The 21,670-nt window shown below is 52.0% G+C and overlaps 1 protein-coding gene across 1 annotated transcript in view; it reads left to right on the top strand.

Annotated features, from left to right (window-relative positions):
* The window catches only part of sptbn5 (spectrin, beta, non-erythrocytic 5), a 400,397-nt gene that overhangs the window by 366,498 nt on the left and 12,229 nt on the right, over positions 1–21,670 (top strand). Inside the window, exons 66-68 of the mRNA XM_072486950.1 lie at positions 1,001–1,092; positions 1,671–1,756; positions 14,630–14,693. Of these exons, the coding sequence (XP_072343051.1) occupies positions 1,001–1,092; positions 1,671–1,756; positions 14,630–14,693 (242 nt within the window). The remainder of the gene's footprint in view (positions 1–1,000; positions 1,093–1,670; positions 1,757–14,629; positions 14,694–21,670) is intronic.

Below are 21,670 nucleotides of genomic sequence, written 5' to 3'. Positions count from 1 at the left end.
GTCGATGAGCTGAGGTAGCTTTCGAAGCAAGCTAGCCAGTGGTCGAAGGCCGACGTGGCGTTGGCTGCTTGAGGGTGCAGCTGAAGGCGATCAGGCTTGATACGAAGTTCCATCGCTGTAATGTCTCTGCTTAATAAATTGATGCACTATCAATTACTACGAGACGAGAGTAGAGCGTAATCGAGGCTTTATTAAGCAGAGATGTGTGGCCTCCTGCAGCTGCTACCAGAATGAAAGCAGCTCGGGTGTGCACACACATTTATACTCCGCCTACTAGGCGGAGCCAGCAGGCAGGGATTTACCCCGTACCTATAGTACAGGAGCCTTACTGTATTACCTCTAATAATCATCATTGCAACTACTAGACAATCAGTGGTGATTACCACAGTGGAATTATCCCTAGTGTCATAGTTAATATTTATCCATCAATCAACATCACAAATAAAAGGATTACCTGGTCATTATCCCATTACTGTCTGTGGGAGCTTGCTGAGTGTCAATTAGCTGCTCTTGTGTGGCAGCACAGCCCTTTTAAGGAGGTGGGCTCATGGGCGACATGACATGGTCTGAGCCAATCGCTCACGAGTGCACGCACCCTGGCCAATAACGTGCCAACGTGTTGCCGGAGCTGGGAGGTGAACACCTATACATAGTTACTCCGCTCCAATATTGTGCCTTTGGTCTTTCTTAATAAACCCCTTTTGGTTTACACCATACATAGCTTGTAAATCTCGAGCCAGCACACTGTGTTTCCCACATTGCACTTCAAAAGTACTTTATTGGGTGTAAAACACTTTGCAATGTCCAGTGGTTGCGAAATGCACTGTATAAAAGCAAGCCTTTATTTCTTAGCTTTGGGTGATGTCTGGTCCCATTTAAGAACTCCCTGTCTGTGTTGTTTAGCTTCCTTTAAACACCCAAGGACTAGGCTCTGTGTATTGACCTGTTCCCTTTAAGCATACCCTGACTAAGCATTGTGTGTTCCCCTTGCTGTCTGTAGGATTCCCCATGCTCTCCACCTCTCAGCGTCGTTGATGCAAGATGTGAGGCAGCTGCCGATTACTGGAAGAAGGAGCACACTTTCCGTTTATGGTATGTAACATCAGCTGAACGAAGAGAAGCAAGCATTACTCGGTGTGGAAGGATGTGTCACAGTGTGCCCCTGAGAGAACATTACGGAGAGAAGAAAGTCTGTTCCTAATCCTTACACAATCCAACTGTACCGATACACATCAGCCACTGGGATACAAAGTGAGCTCCCGGAGATTCACCAGAACTCTGCCCTTGTTCAAGCCAAGGGGAAGATGTTAATAAGTGAGGAGTTCACAATGTGTTCATTTGCTGCTGAAACCCTCAGCTATGCCTTTGTTACCTCCAGACCTAATTATTCCCATGCACTCCTGATCGGATTCATCGGTTCCACTCTCTAGGTTTGAAGTGATGCAAATCTCTGCTGCCCGTGTCCGAGTTCACACCAAGACCCATTCATCCATCCCCCTGTGCTCGCTGACCTATATTGGCTCCTTCAAATTTAAATTGTTTATCTGGTGATAATACATATACCCAGTAAGACTGTGTGTCTGTGAGAATCAGTACATACACCTGGATCTTGGTATGGTTGCTGTGTGAGGCTCTGCAGTGAACAATCTGAATGCAATCTGTTTCTCTAGGCTCAGTGACGAGGCTGAATATCTCTTCTCTGCTCCATCGAGCAAACTGATGGACGAGTGGATCCAGAAGATCAGGAACAATGCAGGTAACTGGGTTTGGGTGGGTGATCTTCTGCTGTCAATGTTCAGTGCCCTAAGCTTCTTTGTCTCTTTCTCCATTAAGATGCTTCTTAAAACCTATTCCTTTAAAAAGTCACCTCGCCTGGGATCTCCTTATGAAACTCGGTGTCTGGTCATGCTCTGTCTTGGGATATTTTATTATGTTAAAGGAGCTATATAAATGCAATTTGTTGTTGTTGGAAGGGTTTCATTTTGCCACATCTCAGAATGGCAGAAGCAAACAGGTATTTGCAATTGTTACATCCCTTTGAAACATCCCTGAGTGTTTTACAGAAGGGAAAATAACCTGCCAGTTGAGTGGTGGAAGAGGGTGAGGGCTGGCGACCATCAGGATAGGTGTAGAGGAGATTATTGAAGGATAGGGCGAACTGGCCAGAGTTTTCTCCTTATTTATTTATAAGATGTGAGTTTCACTGTCAAGGCCAGTATTTGTTGCCCATTCCTAATTTTCCTTGACAAGGTATTAGTGAGCTGCCATTTTGATGCTCTGCAGTCTGAGTGGTGTAGGGGCTCCCACAGTGCTGCTAGTTAGGGAGTTCCAGGATTTTGCTCACCTCGATGAAGGAATGGTGATATATTTTTGAAATCAGGATGGTGGATAACCTTGAGGAGAATTTGCAGGTGACAGTGTTTCCACCCATCTGCTGCCCTTGTTCTTCTAGTGGAAGAGTGCTGTTGAAGAAGCCTTGGCAAGTTTCTGCAGTGCATCTTTATATAGCACACATTACTGTCACTGTGCGCCAGTGCTGTATGGGGTGCCAATTAAGTGGGCTGCTTTATCCGGCATGATGTTGAACTTCTTGAGTATTGTTGGATCTGTATGTATCCAGGAAAGTGGAGGGTTTCCCCATCACATATGCCTCATAGAAAGTGGACAGGCTTTGGGGAGTTGGGAGGCACAATTCACAGCCTCTGACCTGGTCTTGTCGCCACAGTATTTATGTGACTGATCCAGTTAAGGTTCTGGTCAATGGTAAGCCCCCAGGATGTTGATGTTGGAAGATTGAGTGATGGTAGTGCTATTGAATGTCTAGGGAAAATGGTTAGATTCCCTGTTCCTGGGATATTGTCAGATTTAACAAATCCACATTGATTATTCCATGCTTCCTAAGTGACAATTTATCCCTTCTCTCAGAATTTATTCCAATAATATTCCCACAACTCAGGTTAGACTGGCTGTAATTATCGTCCTACCCGTGCTCCTTTTTTAAACAAGGGTATGTTAGTCATCCGTCCTTCAATCATCTGGCATTACACCTGTAACCAGTGAGGATTGGAAACGGATTGTCAGATCTTCCCCCCAGCTTTTAACACCCTGTTGTACATTTCACCCACCTGTGTAATGTGTCACTTTCAAGGATGCTCATCCCATTCATTCTTCCTCTCCCACTATGTTTATCACCTTTCATGTTCACATTCCTCCTTAACTGCAATATCTGTACGTCCCCTTTGTTTTGTGAAGACAAATACAAAGTATTCATTAAGAACCAGACCAACATCCTCTCCCTCTACACATGGGTTATCTTTTTGCTCCTTTATGGGGTTGTCAGTCTCAGTAGTAGACAAATTATTTGAATCAATTATGAACCAGGATAAACTGTCACTAAGAAATTCATGGATTAATCAAGGACTGTTGAGGGAAAATCAATTCTAACTAATATGTTTGAATTTTTTGAGGAAATAACCAGAAGGACTGGTGAGTGTCATGATATTCAGGTAAACATCATGGTGCAAACATACATACATACTGATGGCCAGATGAACGGACCAGTCAATACACACAACACCACAGCCAATCACAGGCAAGAGCATACAAACTATAAAACGGGGAACACGACACTTCACGTGCATTCCAGCAGGAGACAGCTCAGGGCACAGAGCGCATAGCAAGCCACTCAGACATCCACCATGTGCTGAATGCAACTCCAAGATGGAGTTAGGAATAGGTCCACAGATTCAAGGGTTATGATCGAACCACAGTAACCAGTTTACCACTGTAAATATATGTTAGTAATAAAACTGAGTTGTACCATCCGCAACCGTGTTGGTTCGTCTGTGTAGCAGAGCACCCAACACAACATAGTACCAGGATTGGAACCCAGTAACTGTGAGGCCTACCTACGAATCCTCAGGAATCTGCCATCCTGCACCATGGACACCGTCAGTACGCCGCAGCCGCTACAAATCGCTGGAAACCTCGGCGTCAATTGGAAGCTGTTCAAACAGCGCTTCCAGCTCTTCCTGGAAGCCACCGAAAGGGAGAGCGCTTCGGACACCAGGACAATCGCCCTCCTCCTCTCCACGACAGGGCAACACGCCATCCATGTCTACAACTCCCTGGTGTTCGCGGAAGGTGAGGACAAGACCAAGTACAAGACGGTCCTTCTCAAACTCGACCAACACTTCAGCGTCGAGGTAAACAAGAGTTTCGAGAGGTATCTCTTCCAGCAGCTCCTGCAGGATAAGGATGAGCCCTTTCAATCTTTCCTTCCACACCTCCGTATCCTCACGCAGTCCTGCGGTTACGACACCACCTCCGATTCAATGATTCAGGACCAGATTGTTTTTGGGGTCACCTCGGTCACCCTACGCCAGCAGCTCCTCAAAATTAAAGGCCTCACCCTAGCCTCCGCAATCGAAGCCTGTGTCCTTCATGAAAACCCGACCAGCCGCTACTCCCAATTTCAAGCGGCCGAATCGGCGCGGCAGGGGTCCTACGCGGCCGGATCGGCAAGGCAGGCGTCCTATGAGGCCGAACGGGTCCAGGCGATAGAGTTCCTCCCGGCTCACGGCCCAGACGAGGGCGGCCATTTTGCGCGCTTTCCGTGGCCTCCCGCGTTTGTGCGCGCCAAAAAAGACGTCGACACAGAGGGACGTGATGCGCAGGCGCGCTCGACGCAAGACCGAACTGCGCATGCCCGGTGGCGCAACGAACGCCATGACATCACGACGTGCGGCAACTGCGGAGCCACACATTTAAAGCAGCAATGTCCGGCAAAAAAACGACAATGCCTCCGCTGTGGCAAGATGGGCCACTACGCTGCCTGCTGTTGAGCAGTGCAACCTGCCAATGCTCCCCAATTCCGACAACCTCTAAGGGACGTGCGGACCATTCGCCCTCCTTACTACGAGTCGTGCCCAGACGATATCCAGACCAGTGACACAGACGACCAGGATGCCTTCCATGTTGCGGTCATTGATAGGAACCGGATGTCTCCAGGCAGGACCCACCAGTCGATGCCAGTGAAGTGTCAATCCGGGTGATGAATGGTGTGCCACCCTAACTGTCAACCAATCGCCGATAACATTCTGTCGACACTGGCGCCTCCGCCAACCTCATAGCATGGTCAGCCTTCTACGCCATGAAGGTCAGACCACCAATTCGGCCATCCCGTTGCAAGATGGTCGACTACAATGGAAACGTTATCCCGGCCATGGGATCCCTCCAGCTCCAGGTGACACACAACACATACATGGCCACACTGTCATTCGAAATAGTCGGATCATCAAAGGACTCCCTGCTAGGCGCACAGGCATGCAAGGTTCTCCACCTCGTGCAGCGGGTCCACGCTCTGTCTCCAGAAGGCACATTAGACTTGCCGGATGCAGAGTTTAAGGCACAGCTTCAATCGCTCCTCGCCCGCAACCAGGAGGCATTCGAGGTCATGGGCACACTGCCCTATACCTACAGAATCCGACTCAAACCGGACGCCACCTTGGTCATTCACGCATCTCGCAGGGTCCCAGCACCACTCAAAGACCGCCTCAAGCAGCAGCTGCAGGATCTCCAGGACCAAGGGGTGCTATCCCGGGTCACGGAGCCCACGCCATGGGTCAGCTCCATGGAGTGTGTCAAGAAGCTCTCTGGCGAACTCCGGATCTGCATTGATCCAAAAGACCTCAACAACAACATAATGAGGTAACACTACCCCATACCCAAACAGGAAGAGATCATGAGCGAAATGGCCCGGGCTAAAATCTTTACAAAGCCGCGAAGGGTTTTTGGCAGATCCAACTGGACCAGTCCAGCAGTAAGCTGTGCACCTTCAACGCTCCTTTCGGCAGGTTCTGCTATAACAGAATGCCGTTTGGCATCATCTCGGCATCCGAGGTCTTTCACAGGATCATGGAACAGATGATGGAGGGCATCGAAGGGGTGCGCGTCTACGTTGACGACGTCATCATCTGGTCCACCACACCACAGGAGCACATCAATCGTCTCCAGCGCGTCTTTGCGCGGATACGGGAAAACGGCCTGCGCCTCAACCGAGCCAAGTGTTCTTTCGGCCAAACCGAGCTGAAGTTTCTGGGGGACCACATATCCCGGTCAGGGGTCCGTCCGGATGCAGACAAGGTGAGCGCCATTACAGCCATGCCGCAGCCGGCAGACAAGAAAGCAGTGCTACGCTTCCTAGGCATGGTCAACTTCCTGGGGAAGTTCATTCCCAACCTTGCCTCCCACACGACGGCTCTTCGCCACCTAGTCAAGGAGTCCACGGAGTTCCAGTGGCTGCCCGCACACCAGAAGGAATGGGAGGAGCTCAAAATTAAGCTCACCACAGCCCCGGTATTGGCGTTTCTCGACACCTCTCGTGACACTAAAATTTCGACTGATGCCAGCCAGTCCGGCATTGGGGCAGTACTCCTACAGCGGGATGACACTGCGTCATGGGCCCCGGTCGCCTATGCCTTGCGAGCCATGACCCCCACAGAACAGCGCTACGAGCAGATTGAAAAGGAGTGCCTGGGTTTGCTAACCGGAATAGACAAGTTCCATGACTATGTGTATGGTCTCCCCCAGTTTACCATTGAGACTGACCATCGGCCCCTGGTCAGCTTCGTACATAAGGACCTGAACGAAATGACCCCTCGCCTCCAGCGCATCCTACTCAAACTCAGGAGGTACGACTTCCAACTGGTCTACACCCCGGGAAAGGACCTTATCATTGCGGATGCCCTATCTAGAGCAGTGAGCACACCGCCCGACTCAGAGGGGTTCGTCTGTCAGGTCGAAGCGCAGGTGGCCTTCACATCGGCACATCTGCCAGTCGATGACTCCAGTCTGGCCCATATTCGCCGGGAGACTGCGGCTGACCCCCTTCTACAACGTGTGATGCGCCACATGACGGGAGGGTGGCTCAAAGGACAGTGCCCACAATTCTACAATGCCCGGGACAACTTGGCCGTCATTGATGGTGTCCTCCGAAAGCTGGACCGGATTGTGATTCCGCACAGCATGCACAAGCTGGTCCTCGACCAACTACACGAAGGCCATCTGGGGGTTGAGAAGTGCAGACGGAGGGCCCGAGAGGCGGTATACTGGCCGGGCATCAGTGATGACATTGCCAATATGGTGCTCAACTGCCCCACCTGCCAAAGGTTTCAGCCGGCGCAACCTCCTGAGACGCTTCAGCCCATGAACTGGTGACGTCCCCCTGGGCGAAGGTGGGTGTGGACCTTTTTCACGCGCTCGACAGGGACTATGTAATCGTCATTGATTACTTTTCAAACTATCCAGAGGTCATACGTCTGCACGATTTGACATCGTCCGCTGTCATAAGGGCCTGCAAAGACACCTTCGCTCGCCACGGTATTCCGATTACTGTCATGTCGGACAATGGGCCCTGTTTTGCCAGCCAGGAATGGTCATCCTGTGCTGCTTCGTATGGCTTCTCACACGTGACGTCCAGCCCTCTGCATCCCCAGTCCAATGGAAAGGCGGAGAAGGGCGGCTCCTCTGCAAGGCTGGTGCTGCCGGATCGGATTTCTGCCTAGCCCTGCTACCTATCGCTTGGCCCCACTAGCCACTGGCCTCTCACTAGCCCAGCTGTTGATGGGTCGCGCCCTCAGGACCACTGTGCCTTCAACGCCTCCCATACCACCCCCACCCGCACCTCCCCGTTGTCGTTGGCCTCCAAGTACCTTTCGATACACCCCCTCACCTTCCCACACACCACCTCGTCCGCCAGCAGTCCCACATCCAGCCGCCACAACGGGCGTTGGTCCCTCTCCTCTCCCAGCTCCAGTTCCACCCAGTGCGGGGCATGGTCCGAAACGGCTATAGCCGAATACTCCGTCCCCTCCACCCTCGGGATGAGCGCCCTACCCAGAACAAAGAAATCTATCCGGGAGTAGGCTTTGTGTACATGGGAGAAGAAAGAAAATTCCCTGGCCTGCGGCCTTGCAAACCGCCGTGGGTCCACTCGCCCCATCTGATCCATAAACCCCCTAAGTACCTTGGCCGCCCCGGCCTTTTTCCAGTCCTTGATTTGGAGCGGTCCAGTGCTGGATCCAACATTGTATTGAAGTCCCCTCCCATTATCAGGCCTCCTATCTCCAGGTGCGGAACGCGCCCCAACATGCGCTTCATGAATCCTGCATCGTCCCAGTTCGGGGCGTATACGTTTACCAACACCACCCACATCCCTTGCAGCCTACCGCTCACCATTACATATCGCCCTCCATTGTCCGCTACAATAGTCTTGGCCTCAAATGACACCCGCTTGCCCACCAACATTGCCACCCCTCTATTCTTCGCGTCCAGTCCCGAGTGGAATTGCTTTGTTATTCAATGATACATTTCTGCTAAGGACTTCAGCAAGTTCTCACTGCATCCGTTGAAAAAAATTAAGAGGTTTGTCCTCAAACTCATCATGTTTAGCCTTCAAATACCTTTCAAGTTTTGAGGGTTTTAATCTTTCATTTGCCAGTGCTTCCCTGCATATAACACACATGGGCTTTGTATCCTGATTTGCATTGGCACAATAACCCCATACATCAAGAAAACATCTTTATGCTGCTTTGTTCCTGATTTCAGTTTGTTCTTAATGGGTTGGTCACTAAAGGCCCCTGCCGTTCACACCAGCAGCTACAAAATGGAGGAATCTCTCTCTCACCCAGAGCGACGTCAGTTTACAGGGCACGTGAGCTGCTCTCTGTCGCCGCCTCTGGAGGGAAGGCATTGATTTTGTAAAATAATCTGCTCCTGGGTTAGTGTGCTGATGTTAGAAGGAGGCAGTCTGCCTCGCTGGGCTCAGGCCTGCGCACTGCTGGAGGGGCCATGTGCACCAGATGGCCAGCATTCTGAAAGCCAGTCGAGGTTGGCAATTTTAAAAGCTGGTCACGGCCGTTGGGCACTTCATTCCATGTTCAGGAATGCCACGACCAATGTCCCAGCTACCGTCCCGACATTCACGGGTCATGACCCCGAGTTTTAAAATGACTACCCTTGCCCACATCACAGAGGTCTCAGAGGTTGACCACCCTCCCCTGAAATTCATTGCTGGCATCTCACAGAGCTTCCCCTGCTCAACATTCACCACCAGGAACCCCCCACCTCAATGTCCCCTCTTTCAACTTTATCTACCACACATATTTGCAGCCCCCTGTGGGACTCCCACTAGGGTCTGCCCCCAGCACAGGTTGGCACTACCAGGTTGGAAATGCAATGTTGGCACTGGCAACCATGCAATGCCCAGGCATGTCCCATGCCTGACCAAACCTTTTTGTGGTGTATATTAATGATTTGGACATAAATGTAGGGGGAATACTTCCAGCTACAGAGAGGAACAAGACAGGGCTGCCCGCTGTCCCCACTCTTGTTCGCACTAGCGATCGAACCCCTGGCAATAGCCCTGCGGGATGCAAAAAGCTGGAAGGGAATCCGGAGAGGAGACAGAGAGCACAGAGTCTCATTCTGTGCAGATGACCTGCTCCTCTATGTCTCAAAACCACAGGAGGGACTGAAGGCAATACTGCAAATACTGAAAGAGTTTGGAACTTTCTCGGGCTACAAACTTAACCTGGGCAAAAGTGAGGCATTCCCAGTGAACCCACAAGGGGCAGGGACAGAGCTGGATAGGCTCCCGTTTAAAACAGCCCAGAACAGGTTCCGTTACCTGGGGATCCAAATAGTCAGAGACGGGACACAAATCCACAAGTGGAGCCTGACCAGCCTGGTGGAGGAAGGAAGATAGGACCTTCAACAGTGAGGCTCACTCCCACTCTCCCTGGCAGGAAGAGTGCAGACAATCAAGATGAATGTACTGCCAAGGTTCCTCTTCCTGTTTAGATCCATCCCGATCTTCATCCCCAAGGCCTTTTTCCAAAACATAGACAGGCTAATCATGCCGTTTGTGTGGGGGGGCAAGAATGAAATGAAAATGAAATGAAATGAAAATGAAATGAAAATCGCTTATTGTCACAAGTAGGCTTCAATGAAGTTACTGTGAAAAGCCCCTAGTCGCCACATTCCGGTGCCTGTTCGGGGAGGCTGTTACGGGAACCCGAGAATTCCCAAACCAACACTGCAAAGAGGGAAAGTCAGAGGGGGCCATACTCTACCGAACCTACAATACTAGGATACAGCAGGATTTAGATTGTTTGGAGACTTGGGCGGAGAGATGGCAGATGGAGTTTAATCCGGACAAATGTGAGGTAATGCATTTTGGAAGGTCTAATGCAGGCAGGGAATATACAGTGAATGGTAGAACCCTCAAGAGTATTGAAAGTCAAAGAGATCTAGGAGTACAGGTCCACAGGTCACTGAAAGGGGCAACACAGGTGGAGAAGGTAGTCAAGAAGGCATGCTTGCCTTCATTGGCCGGGGCATTGAGTATAAGAATTGGCAAGTCATGTTGCAGCTGTATAGAACCTTAGCTAGGCCACACTTGGGAATATAGTGTTCAATTCTGGTCGCCACACTACCAAACGGATGTGGAGGCTTTAGAGAGGGTGCAGAAGAGATTTACCAGAATGTTGCCTGGTATGGAGGGCATTAGCTATGAGGAGCGGTTGAATAAACTCGATTTGTTCTCACTGGAACGTTGAGGGCCGACCTGATAGAGGTCTACAAAATTATGAGGGGCATAGACAGAGTGGATAGTCAGAGGCTTTTCCCCGGGGTCGAGGGGTCAATTACTAGGGGGCATAGGTTTAAGGTGAGAGGGGCAAGGTTTAGAGTAGATGTACGAGGCAAGTTTTTTACGCAGAGGGTAGTGGGTGCCTGGAACTCGCTACCGGAGGAGGTGGTGGAAGCAGGGACGATAGTGACATTTAAGGGGCATCTTGACAAATACATGAATAGGATGGGAATAGAGGGATACGGACCCAGGAAGTGTAGAAGATTGTAGTTTAGTCGGGCAGCATGGTCGGCACGGGCTTGGAGGGCCGAAGGGCCTGTTCCTGTGCTGTACATTTATTTGTTCTTTGTACTACCACTGGGCAGCAACGGCAGAAAAAGTGAGGGGATGGGTACAAGAACCCGACACAGATTGGGTACGAATGGAGGAGACATCCTGTAAAGGAACGACCCTCCGGGCCCTGACCACAGCAGCACTCCCATCCTCCTCAACAAGGTACGCAACGAGCCCAGTGGTAGCGGCCACGCTGTGAACGTGGACCCAGTTGAGACAGCACTTCGGGATAACCAAAATGTCCCTTATGGCCCCCATCTGCGGCAATCACAGATTCCCCCCAGCCATGCTAGATACCACCTTCAAAAGATGGAGGCGGGACGGTGGCACACTGACGGTCGGGGACTTCTTCGTAGGGCGCAGACTGGCGACACTGCATGAACTGACGAGGAAGTGGAAACACACCTTCAAATTAAGCACTTCCTCCGCAAAGAGACAGTGGGATACCCCGGGGCCCCAGAAAGCACACTACTAGAGGACCTGATAGGCACAAGCAGCGAGAAGTGGGGGCTATGCGGGAAAATATACAGACAGCTACTGGACAGAGCCCGAACATCACTGGACGAGACCAGACAGAAATGGGAGGACGAACTGGGGACAGAGGTAGGATGGGGACTCTGGAGCGAAGCACTGAACAGGGTGAGCTCCACCTCCTCCTGCGCAAGGCTAAGCCTAATGCAGCTCAAAGTGGTGCACAGAGCGCGCCTGACCAGAACCCGAATGAGCAGGTTCTTCCCGGAGGTGGAGGACAAATGTGAGCGGTGCCAGAGGGGCCCGGCCAACCACACTCACATGTTTTGGGCTTGCCCCAAGCTTGCTGGGTTCTGGACAGCCTTCTCCGAGGCAATGTCCAAGGTTGTGGGGGTGAGGGTGAAGCCATGCCCAATAGTGGCAATCTTTGGGGTATCGGAGCAGCCAGAGCTACACATGGGGAAGGGGGCCAACGCCCTTGCTTTCGCTTCCCTAATCGCATGCCGGAGAATCCTGCTCGGCTGGCGATCAGCAGCACCACCCACAGCTGCAGACTGGCTCGCTGACCTCTCGGAATTTCTCCACCTGGAGAAGATTAAATACACCATCCGAGGGTCAGAGGAAGGTTTCCTGGATACTGGGGGGCAGTTCGTCGGCCTGTTCCAAAACCTGTTCGAGGCCAGCAATGAGGAGTAAGCCAGGGAGGGGAAAAAAAGATGAAGAACCAAAGGACAGCATCAAATGAAGGACAAAACAAACCTCTCTGTAAAATAAAGCAAATTAGCGCGGGCAAGAAAAATGTAATGTATATAAGTACAAGTGTTTATAAATATGAGAAAAGCCAATAAAAAGAATTAAAAAAAAAAAAAAAAAAAAAAATGTAGGGGGCATGCTGAAGAAGTTTGCACATGACACAAAATTGCCACATAGTTGATAATGAGGAGAATAGCTGTAGACTGCAGGAAGATATCACAGCTAGTCTGGTGGGCAGAAAAATGGCAACTGGAATTCAACCCGGAGAGGTGTGAGGTAATGCATTTGAGGATATCAAAGGGAATACACAATAAATTGAAGAATACTGAGAAGTTAGCACTGCTGCCTCACGGCACCAGGGACCCAGGTTAAATTCTGGTCTTGGGTGACGGTGTGGACTTTGCACTTTCTCCCAGTGTCTGTGTGGGTTTCCTCCAGGTGCTCCAGTTTCTTCCCACAGTCCGAAGATGTGTAGGTGGGGTGGATTGGCCATCATAAATTGTCTCTTAGTGTCCAAAGGTTAGGTGGCGTTACGGGGATAGGAGAGGGAATTGGGCCATGGTAAGGTGCTCTTTCAGAGGGTTGGTGCAGACTCGATGGGCCTACTTCAACACTGTCGGAATTCTATGGTTCTAAGTGTAGAGGAAATGAGAGACCTGGGAGTTAATGTCCACAAATCCCTGAAGGCTGATAAGATGGTTAGGAAGGCATATGGAATCCTTTCCTTTATTAGATGAGGCCGAGCAGGGAGGTTATGCTGGAACTGTGTAATTCATTAGTTAGGCCGCAACTTGAGTACTTTGTGATGTTCTCGTCACCTCATTACAGAAAGGATGTAATTGCACTAGAGAGGGTACAACGGAGATTTACTTAGATATTGCCAGGTCTGGAAAATTGCAGCAATGATGGAAGATGGTTAGGCTGGAGTTGTTCTCCTTGGAACAGCGGAAGCTGGGAGGAGATTTGATTGAGATGTACAAAATTGTGAGGGGCCTGGATAGATTGGATGGGAAAGGCCTGTTTGCTTTAGCAGAGAGGGCAGTGACTCGGGAGCGTAGATTTAAAGTGATTCATAGAAAGATTAATGGGGAGATGAAGAAAAATCTTTTCACCCAGAAGATTGTAGGGGTCTGGGACTCACTGCCTGAAAGGGGAGTGGAGGCAGAAACCTTAAACTCATTTAAAAGATGTGTGGATATGCAGGTCTATAGACCAAATGCCGGAAAGTGGGATTCGGCTGGGTGGCTCAGCTTCTCAGCGGTGCAGACTCGATGGGCCAAATGGCCTCTTTCTGTGCTGTAAACTTTCTGTGATCTATGGTCATTTCCTTCTACTTTTCAGGTGAAAATGTAATTTGCCACTTATCAGCGCAAGCCTGAATGTTATCCAGGTCTTGCCGCAGGCAGGCATGGACTGCTTCAGTATCTGAGAAGTTGCGAATGGAACTGAACGTTGTGCATTCATCAGTGAACATTCGCACTTCTGAACTTCTAATGAAGCAGCTGAACATAGTCGAGCCTAGAGACACTGCCCTGAGTAACTCCTGCAGCAATGTCCAGGAGCTGAGATGATTGGCCTCCAACAACCACAGCCATCTTCCTTTGTGTTAGGTATGACCCCAACCAGTGGAGAATCTTCCTCCTATTTCCCATTGACTTCAATTTTGTTGGGTCTCTGATGCCACACCTGGTCAGACGCTGCCTTGATGTCAAGGGCAGTCGCTCTGACCTCACCTCTTGAGTTCAGTTCTTTTGTCCATGTTTGTACTGAGACTGCAGTGAAGTCAGGAGTCAAATGGCCTTGGCAGAACCCAAACTGATCATCAGTGAACAGATTAGTGCTGTGCAAGTGCCGTTTGATAGCATGCCGACAATACCTTCAATCACTTTCTGATGATCGAGAATAGTCTGATGAGGCGTTAATTTGTCTGATTGGATTTGTCCTGCTATTTATGGACAGGACATAGCTGGGTATTTTTCCACATTTCTTGGGTAGAAGCAAGTGTTGTAGCTGTACTGGAATAGCTTGGCTTGGTGAGCAGTCCTGACAGAATTCAACTGAGCATCAGTCAGCAGATTATTGCTGAGTACATTCTACTTGATAGCACTGTTGACGATGTCTTCGATCAATTTGCTGATACTCGAGAGTAAACTGACAAGGCAGTAACTGACTGGATTAAGTTTGACCTACCTCTTGTGGACAGGAAAACTGAGAAATGTTCCACATGGTTGGGATAGATGCCAGAGTATGAACTGGTCAGTGACGGAAGAGGGACAGAGTATGGGGCAGTCCATGATAGAGGAGTGAGCTAAGTGTTGGACTAAGTATAGAACAATCACAGTAATATTTTGCACTATGTATCCCATTACAAGCCTGGGGTTCCTGCAGCTGGATGTTAACTCTTTCTTTGCTGTTTTGCAGATTCTGATGAAGCAAATTTGTCATCTGACAATAGCTCTCCTTCGCAGTCTCCACAAGTCTCCTGGTGAGTAGATTATGCCTTAACAGAAAATGCTGGACAATCTCAGCAGGTCTGACCGCATTGGTGGAGAGACAACGGAGCTAAGGTTTTGAGTCTTTGGGGCAACATGGTGGCACAGTGGTTAGCACTGTTGCCTCACAGTGCCAGGAACCCGGGTTAAATTCCAGATTGGGTGACTGTATGAAGTTTGCACGATCTCCCCATGCCTGCATGGGTTTCCTCCAGGTGTTCCGATTTTCTCCCATAGTCCAAAGATGTTGGTTTATGGGGAAAGGGTGGGGGAGTTGGACTCGGTAAAGTGCTCTTTTGGAGGGTTGGTGCAGACTCGATGGGCAAATGGCCTCCTTCTGCACTGTAGGGATTTTATCATTCTTTTAAAAAAAATAATTTTAATTCAAATTTTCACAAAATATCAACAACAAAATACAGAAAGAAAAGAACCCCCCCCCATATACATAAATAATAAATTAACAGCCTTCATCAACACAAAGGCAAAGATACACGCCCACTCTAGAAAAACAAACCAACGCCCCCCCCCCCCCGCGGGTTGCTGCCGCTGCTGACCATCTTCTAACGTTCTGCCAGGAAGTCTAGGAACGGTTGCCACCGCCTGAAGAACCCTTGTACCGATCCCCTTAAGGCAAATGTCACCCTCTCCAATTTAATAAACCCTGCCATGTCGCTGATCCAGGATTCCATGCTCGGGGGCCTCGCATCCTTCCACTGAAGAAGAATCCTTCGCCAGGCTACCAGGGACACAAAGGCCAGAATACCGGCCTCTTTCGCCTCCTGCACTCCCGGCTCCTCTGCCACCCCAAATATTGCGAACCCCCAGCCCAGCTTGACCCTGGAACCTACCACCCTCGACACCGTCCTCGCTACACCCTTCCAAAAGTCCTCCAGCACTGGGCAGGCCCAGAACATGTGGGTGTGGTTTGCTGGGCTCCCTGAGCACCTAACACACCTGTCCTCGCACCCAAAGAACCGGCTTATCCTTGCCCCGGTCATGTGAACCCTATGCAGCACCTTAAATTGTATGAGGCTGAGCCTCGCGCAAGAGGAGCAAGAGTTCACCCTCCCCAGCGCGTCTCCTCACCCAACTCCTCCTCCCACTTACCCTTTAGCTCCTCCACCGAGGCCTCCTCCTCCTGCATCACCTGATACGTTGCCGAGATCCTTCCCTCTACAACCCACCCCCCCGACAGCACCCTGACCTGGACTCTGCGTGGCGGCAGCCGTGGGAACTTCACCACCTGCCGCTGAACAAACGCCCTAACCTGCATATATCTGAAGGTGTTCCCCGGGGGGGAGCCCGAACTTCTCCTCCAGCTCACCCAGGCTCGCAAACTTCCCGTCCACAAACAGGCCCCCCATCCTTCTAATACATGCCCTGGGCCAGCTCAGGAACCCTCCGTCCATCCTCCCTGGGACAAACCGGTAGTTCCCCCGAATCGGGGACCACACCGAGGCCCCCACCTCCCCCCTGTGACGTCTCCATTGCCCCCAAATTTTGAGGGTAGCCGCCACCACCGGGCTCGTGGTGTACCTCGTTGGAGGAAGCGGCAGCGGCGCCGTCACCAGCGCCTCCAGGCACGTGCCCACACAGGACACCATCTCCAGCCTCTTCCATGCCGCCTCATCCCCCTCCATCACCCACATACGCACCATCGCCACGTTGGCGGCCCAGTAATACCCACAGAGGTTAGGCAGCGCTAACCCCCCCCCCCCCCCCCCCACCCCCCCCCCCCCCCACCCCCCACCCCTGCACCGCTCCAGGAACACCCTTCTCACCCTCGGGGTCTTCTGCGCCCATACAAACCCCATAACGCTCCTGTTAACCCACCTGAAGAAGGCCCTAGGGATCAGGATGGGGAGGCATTAGAACAGGAACAAAAACCTCGGGAGCACCGTCATTTTAACTGACTGCACTCTACCCGCCAGGGAGAGTGGCAGCACGTCCCACCTCTTAAACTCCTCCTCCATCTGCTCCACCAGCCTTGTGAAGTTAAGCTTATGTAGGGCCCCCCAGCTCCTAGCCACCTGGACCCCCAGGTACCTGAAACTCCTCTCCGCCTTTTTTAGTGGGAGCTCACCAATCCCCCTCTCCTGGTCCCCCGGGTGCACTATGAACAACTCGCTCTTCCCCATATTAAGCTTGTACCTGGAGAAATCTCCAAACTCCTTAAGGATCTTCATCTCCTCCGGCATTCCCCCCACCGGGTCCGCCACATATAGCAGCAAATCATCCGCATAGAGCGACACCCGATGCTCCTCCCCACCCCTCACCAGCCCCCTCCAGTTCCTCTACTCCCTCAACGCCATGGCCAGGGGTTCAATCGGCAGTGCAGAGGGGACAGGGGACACCCCTGCCTCGTCCCCCGGTGTAGCCGGAAATACTCTGACCTCCTTCTGTTCATGACTCTTCAACGCTCTAAACATCGTCGGGGCAGAGCCTTCCCTTCCCTTCCCTTGCTTCGTTAAAGGTCCTTACCAACAGCGGGCCCAGCAGGTCCGCATACTTCTTGTAAAATTCAACCGGGAACCCATCCGGCCCCGGTGCCTTCCCCGCCTGCATGTTCCCTATCCCTTTGACCAACTCCTCCAACCCCGCCACCTGCCCCTCCTCCACCCTCGGAAACCTCAGCCGGCCCAGGAAGCGACCCATCCTTCCCTCTTCCAGTGGGGGCTCAGACCGGTACAGTTCCTCGTAGAAGTCCCTGAAGACCCCAGTGATACCCACCGCACTTCGCACCGTGTTCCCTCCTCCATCCCGATCTCCCAAGCTGCCTCTCGGTTCCGAAGCTGGTGCGCCAGCATCCGGCTCGCCTTTTCTCCGTATTCATATACGGCCCCCTGCGCCTTCCTCCACTGCGCCTCCGCCTTCCTTGTGGTCAACAAATCGAACTGGGCCTGGAGGCTACGCCGCTCCCTAAGAAATCCCTCCTCCAGGGCCTCCGCGTACCTGCTATCCACCCTCACCATCTCCCCCACTAACCTCTCCCTCTCTCTCCTCTCCCGCCTCTCCTTGTGTGCCCTAATGGAGATCAGCTCTCCTCTGACCACCGCCTTCAGCGCCTCCCAGACCACCCCTACATGCACCTCCCCATTGTCATTAGCCTCCAGGTACCCCTCTATACACCCCCAGACCCACCCGCTCACCACCTCGTCCGCCACCTCTAGGCGCCACAGCGGGCGCTGGTCCCTCTCCTCCCCCAACTCGAGGTCCACCCAGAGCGGAGCATGATCAGAAATGGCTATCGCCGAGTACTCCTTATCCTCCACCCTCTGAATCACGCCCTGCTCATGACAAAAAAATCAATCCGGGAGTAGGCCTTGTGAACATGGGAGAAGAATGAAAATTCCCTGGCCCCCGGCCTCGCAAACCTCCATGGATCCACCCCTCCCATCTGGTCCATGAACCCCCTCAGCATCTTGGTCGCCGCCGGCCTCCTGCCCGTCCTAGACCTAGAGCGATCCAATGTCGGATCCAGCACCATGTTGAAATCCCCCCCCCCCCATTATCAGGCCTCCTGTCTCCAGGTCCGGTATCCGGCCCAGCATGCGCCGCATGAACCCCGCATCGTCCCAATTCGGGGCATATACATTGACCAACACCACCCGCTCCCCCTGCAGCTTGCCACTTACCATCACATACCTACTGCCAATGCTCGACGCCTCGAACGACACTCTCTTCCCCACCAAGATCGCCACCCCTGATTTTTTTGCATCCGAACCCGAATGAAACACCTGCCCTACCCACCCCTTTCTCAACCTTACCTGATCCGCCACCCTCAGGTGCGTCTCCTGAAGCATGGCCACATCCGCCTTCAGCCCCTTCAGTTGCGCGAACACCCGGGCCCCGCTTGACCGGCCCATTCAGTCCCCTTACATTCCAGGTTATCAGCCGGATCAGGGGGCTACTCACCCCTCTCCCCCGCCGACTAGCCATAGCCCTTCCTAGGCCAGCCACGTGCCCGTGCCCCCCGCACGGCCCGTTCCCCACAGCGGCAGACCCCCGACCTCCTCTGCCAACTCCAGCTCCCCCTTGGCCATTCCAGCAGCAACCCCCCACCCTGGCCCCAGCTAGGTTCCCCCCCTAGCTGCATTGCTCCCCCCATTGCACTCCCGTAAGTCAGCTGATGCCTGCTGACCCCGGCCACTCCCGCCGCTCCACCCCCCCCCCCCCCCCCACCCCCGGTGTGGAACTTCCCCCCCACCCCCGTCCACCAGCAGGATCTCATCCATTCCTCTCCCAGCGCGGGAGAAAAAGCCCGTGCTTCCCAGCTCCGGCCCCGCCCTTCAGCCCTAAACGCGGGGGGGGAAAAAACGCGCTTTCCACTCACGGGGCCCCGCCTCCCCTGGCGCAGCACCCTTTCCAGGCCCGGTCCCACTACTCCCAGCTCAGGCCTCTTCCCCGCTCCCCCCCCCCCCCCCCCCCCCCGGGCCCGCCCGGCAGACCTAATTAATACAATGCCCAATCAACCCCCAAAAAACAAAAACAAAGAACCCCCCCTCAAAACACAGCCCAACAATCCCCAACCATCCCTCCACCGCGACCCCTCATCCCCGACCCTTAGTCTGAGTCCAGTTTTTCGGCCTGAACAAAGGCCCACGCCTCCTCCGGGAAGGAAATAATGGTGTCGATCCTTAAAGGTGACCCACAGACGTGCCGGCTGCAGCATACCGAACTTCACCCCCTTCCTGTGCAGCACTGCCTTTGCCTGGTTGTAACCGGCCCTCTTCTTCGCCACCTCCGCGCTCCAATCCTGGTAGATCCGGACCTCCGCGTTCTCCCACTTGCTGCTCCGCTCCTTCTTGGCCCACCTTAACACACTCTCGATCAGCAAACCGGTGGAACCGCATCAGCACCGCCTGCGGCGGCTCGCTGGGCTTGGGCCTCCTCGCTAGCACTCAGTGGGCCCCCTCCAGCTCCAAGGGCCCCTGCTCCCATCAGCGAATTCAGCATGGTGACCATGCAGGCTCCCACGTCCGATCCCTCCAGCCCCTCCGGGAGACCCAGGATCCGCAGGTTTTCCCACCTCGACCGGTTCTCCATCTCCTTAAACCTCGCCTGCCATTTCTTGTGGAGCACCTCGTGCGCTTCCACCTTCACCGCCAGGCCCAGGATCTCGTCCTCGTTCTCCGAGACCTTCTGCCGGACCTCCCGGATCGCCGTCCCTTGGGCCGCCTGGGTCTCCAGCAGCTTATCGATTGAAGCCTTCCTTGGCTCCAGAAGCTCTGCTTTCAGTTCCTGAAAACAGCACTGGAGAAGCTCCTGCTGCTCTTGCGCCCACTGCCTCCACGCTGCCTGGTCTCCGCCCGCCGCCATCTTGGTCCTCCTCCCTCGCACCTTTCTTTGCTTCAATGCCACTTTTTTTAATCACCCCACTCCTGGTCCAATCCATACACTATCGGGGGAATGTTGCTGTCCCCTTCCCACACCGGGAAACGTCAAACAAGCGCCGTTGCGGGCACTGAAAAGAGCCCAAAAGTCAGTTTTTAGCAGGAGCTGCCGAACGTGCGACTTAGCTCCACATAGCCGCAACCGGAAGTCGATTTTATGATTCTAAGAGGCATCCAGACTCGAAACGTTAGCTCCGTTCTCTCTCCACAGATGCTGTCAGACCTGCTTAGATAGTCCAGTATTTTCTGTTTTTGTTTCAGATTCCAGCATCCGCAGTAATTTGCTTTTATCTTGGAGATTATCCCTTACATTAAACCAAAACCCCATTACAATCCCACGCCATACAGGCAAGGGCTCTAAATGTTTCCTTGCCTCTTGGAGACATTAATTGTAATGGAATTACAATTCCACAGGTCCTTCTCTTGTACCTTGTCCATTTTCCTGTGGGAACCAATACAGTGAACATCATTATTAGACTCGTCAACTATTCCAAATCCAATCCAGATCTCTTTTGGCGCACATGCATGCATGTGTGTGCCAGGCACATGTATACATGTTCACTGTCAGCTACAGAAACCATGCTGTTCCCCTCCCAATTGAGTCACTGCGTCCTCCTTCTTGCAGCCCAGATCATTGAATTGTAGAATCCCTACAGTGCAGGCCATTCGGCCGGTCGAGTCTGCACCAACCCTCCAAAAGAGCACCCTACCTAGGTGCACTCCCCACCCTATCCCCATAATGCCACACATTGATCATGGCCAATCCACCTAACCTGCACATCTTTGGACTGTGGGAGGAAATGCACCCGGAGGAAACCCATGCAGACACGGAAAATGTGCAAACTCCACGTAGTCCTGAGGCAGAAGTGCTAACCACTGTTGCCTGAGGGTTCAGAGAATGCTGGCAATCATTGGGTACGGCTCTGAATTGAGTGCTTGGAGCTGGGTGATTGAGAGAATCTTAATCTCTCTCTAAAAACCTAATTTTGTTTGCATTTAACATCTAACTGAAATTTACTGTTTAAATTGTAAATTTTATCTAGGCTTAAGCGGGGATATACAAGCTCACCACTGGAGAGCAGTTGAAGTTAGTTAATTAAGGAAACTAACTTAAACTGCTTTTTCTGTACTTTGGGTTGAACTAATTCTTAAATTTCAGGGGATAGACATACAGGCCTCTTAGTGTAACTTTGAACAGAGTGCTAGGAGTTGGGTGCATGAGGAAATTAGGTGGAGAGGGAAAGGAGGTACTCCTTTTGCTTTTTTCACCCTGTAGGAAGTTCTTGCTCTCCTACAGGGGAAGAAGCTAGCTGTTTGGTGAGTATCTGGTGAGTGGTTAAGGTCTGTTCCAATCTTAAGAATTAAAATGGTACACAAACTGGTGGTAATGCATGTAACATTTGAAACAAAACAGATAAATTGATGGTGCAAAGTGAAATATGTAAGTACAATCTGATAACCATTACAGAGTCATGACTGCAGGATGAAATAGATTGGGATCTTAATATTGAAGGGCACATGACATTTCGGAAAGACAGGAAGCTGGGAAAAGGTGGAGAGGTGGCTCTGCAAATTAA

Source organism: Scyliorhinus torazame, chromosome 2, assembly GCF_047496885.1.
Source record: "Scyliorhinus torazame isolate Kashiwa2021f chromosome 2, sScyTor2.1, whole genome shotgun sequence".
In the NCBI taxonomy this organism is placed as follows: domain Eukaryota; kingdom Metazoa; phylum Chordata; class Chondrichthyes; order Carcharhiniformes; family Scyliorhinidae; genus Scyliorhinus; species Scyliorhinus torazame.
Note: the sequence above shows the minus strand (reverse complement) of the source record. Positions and strands in the feature narration are given on the sequence as shown.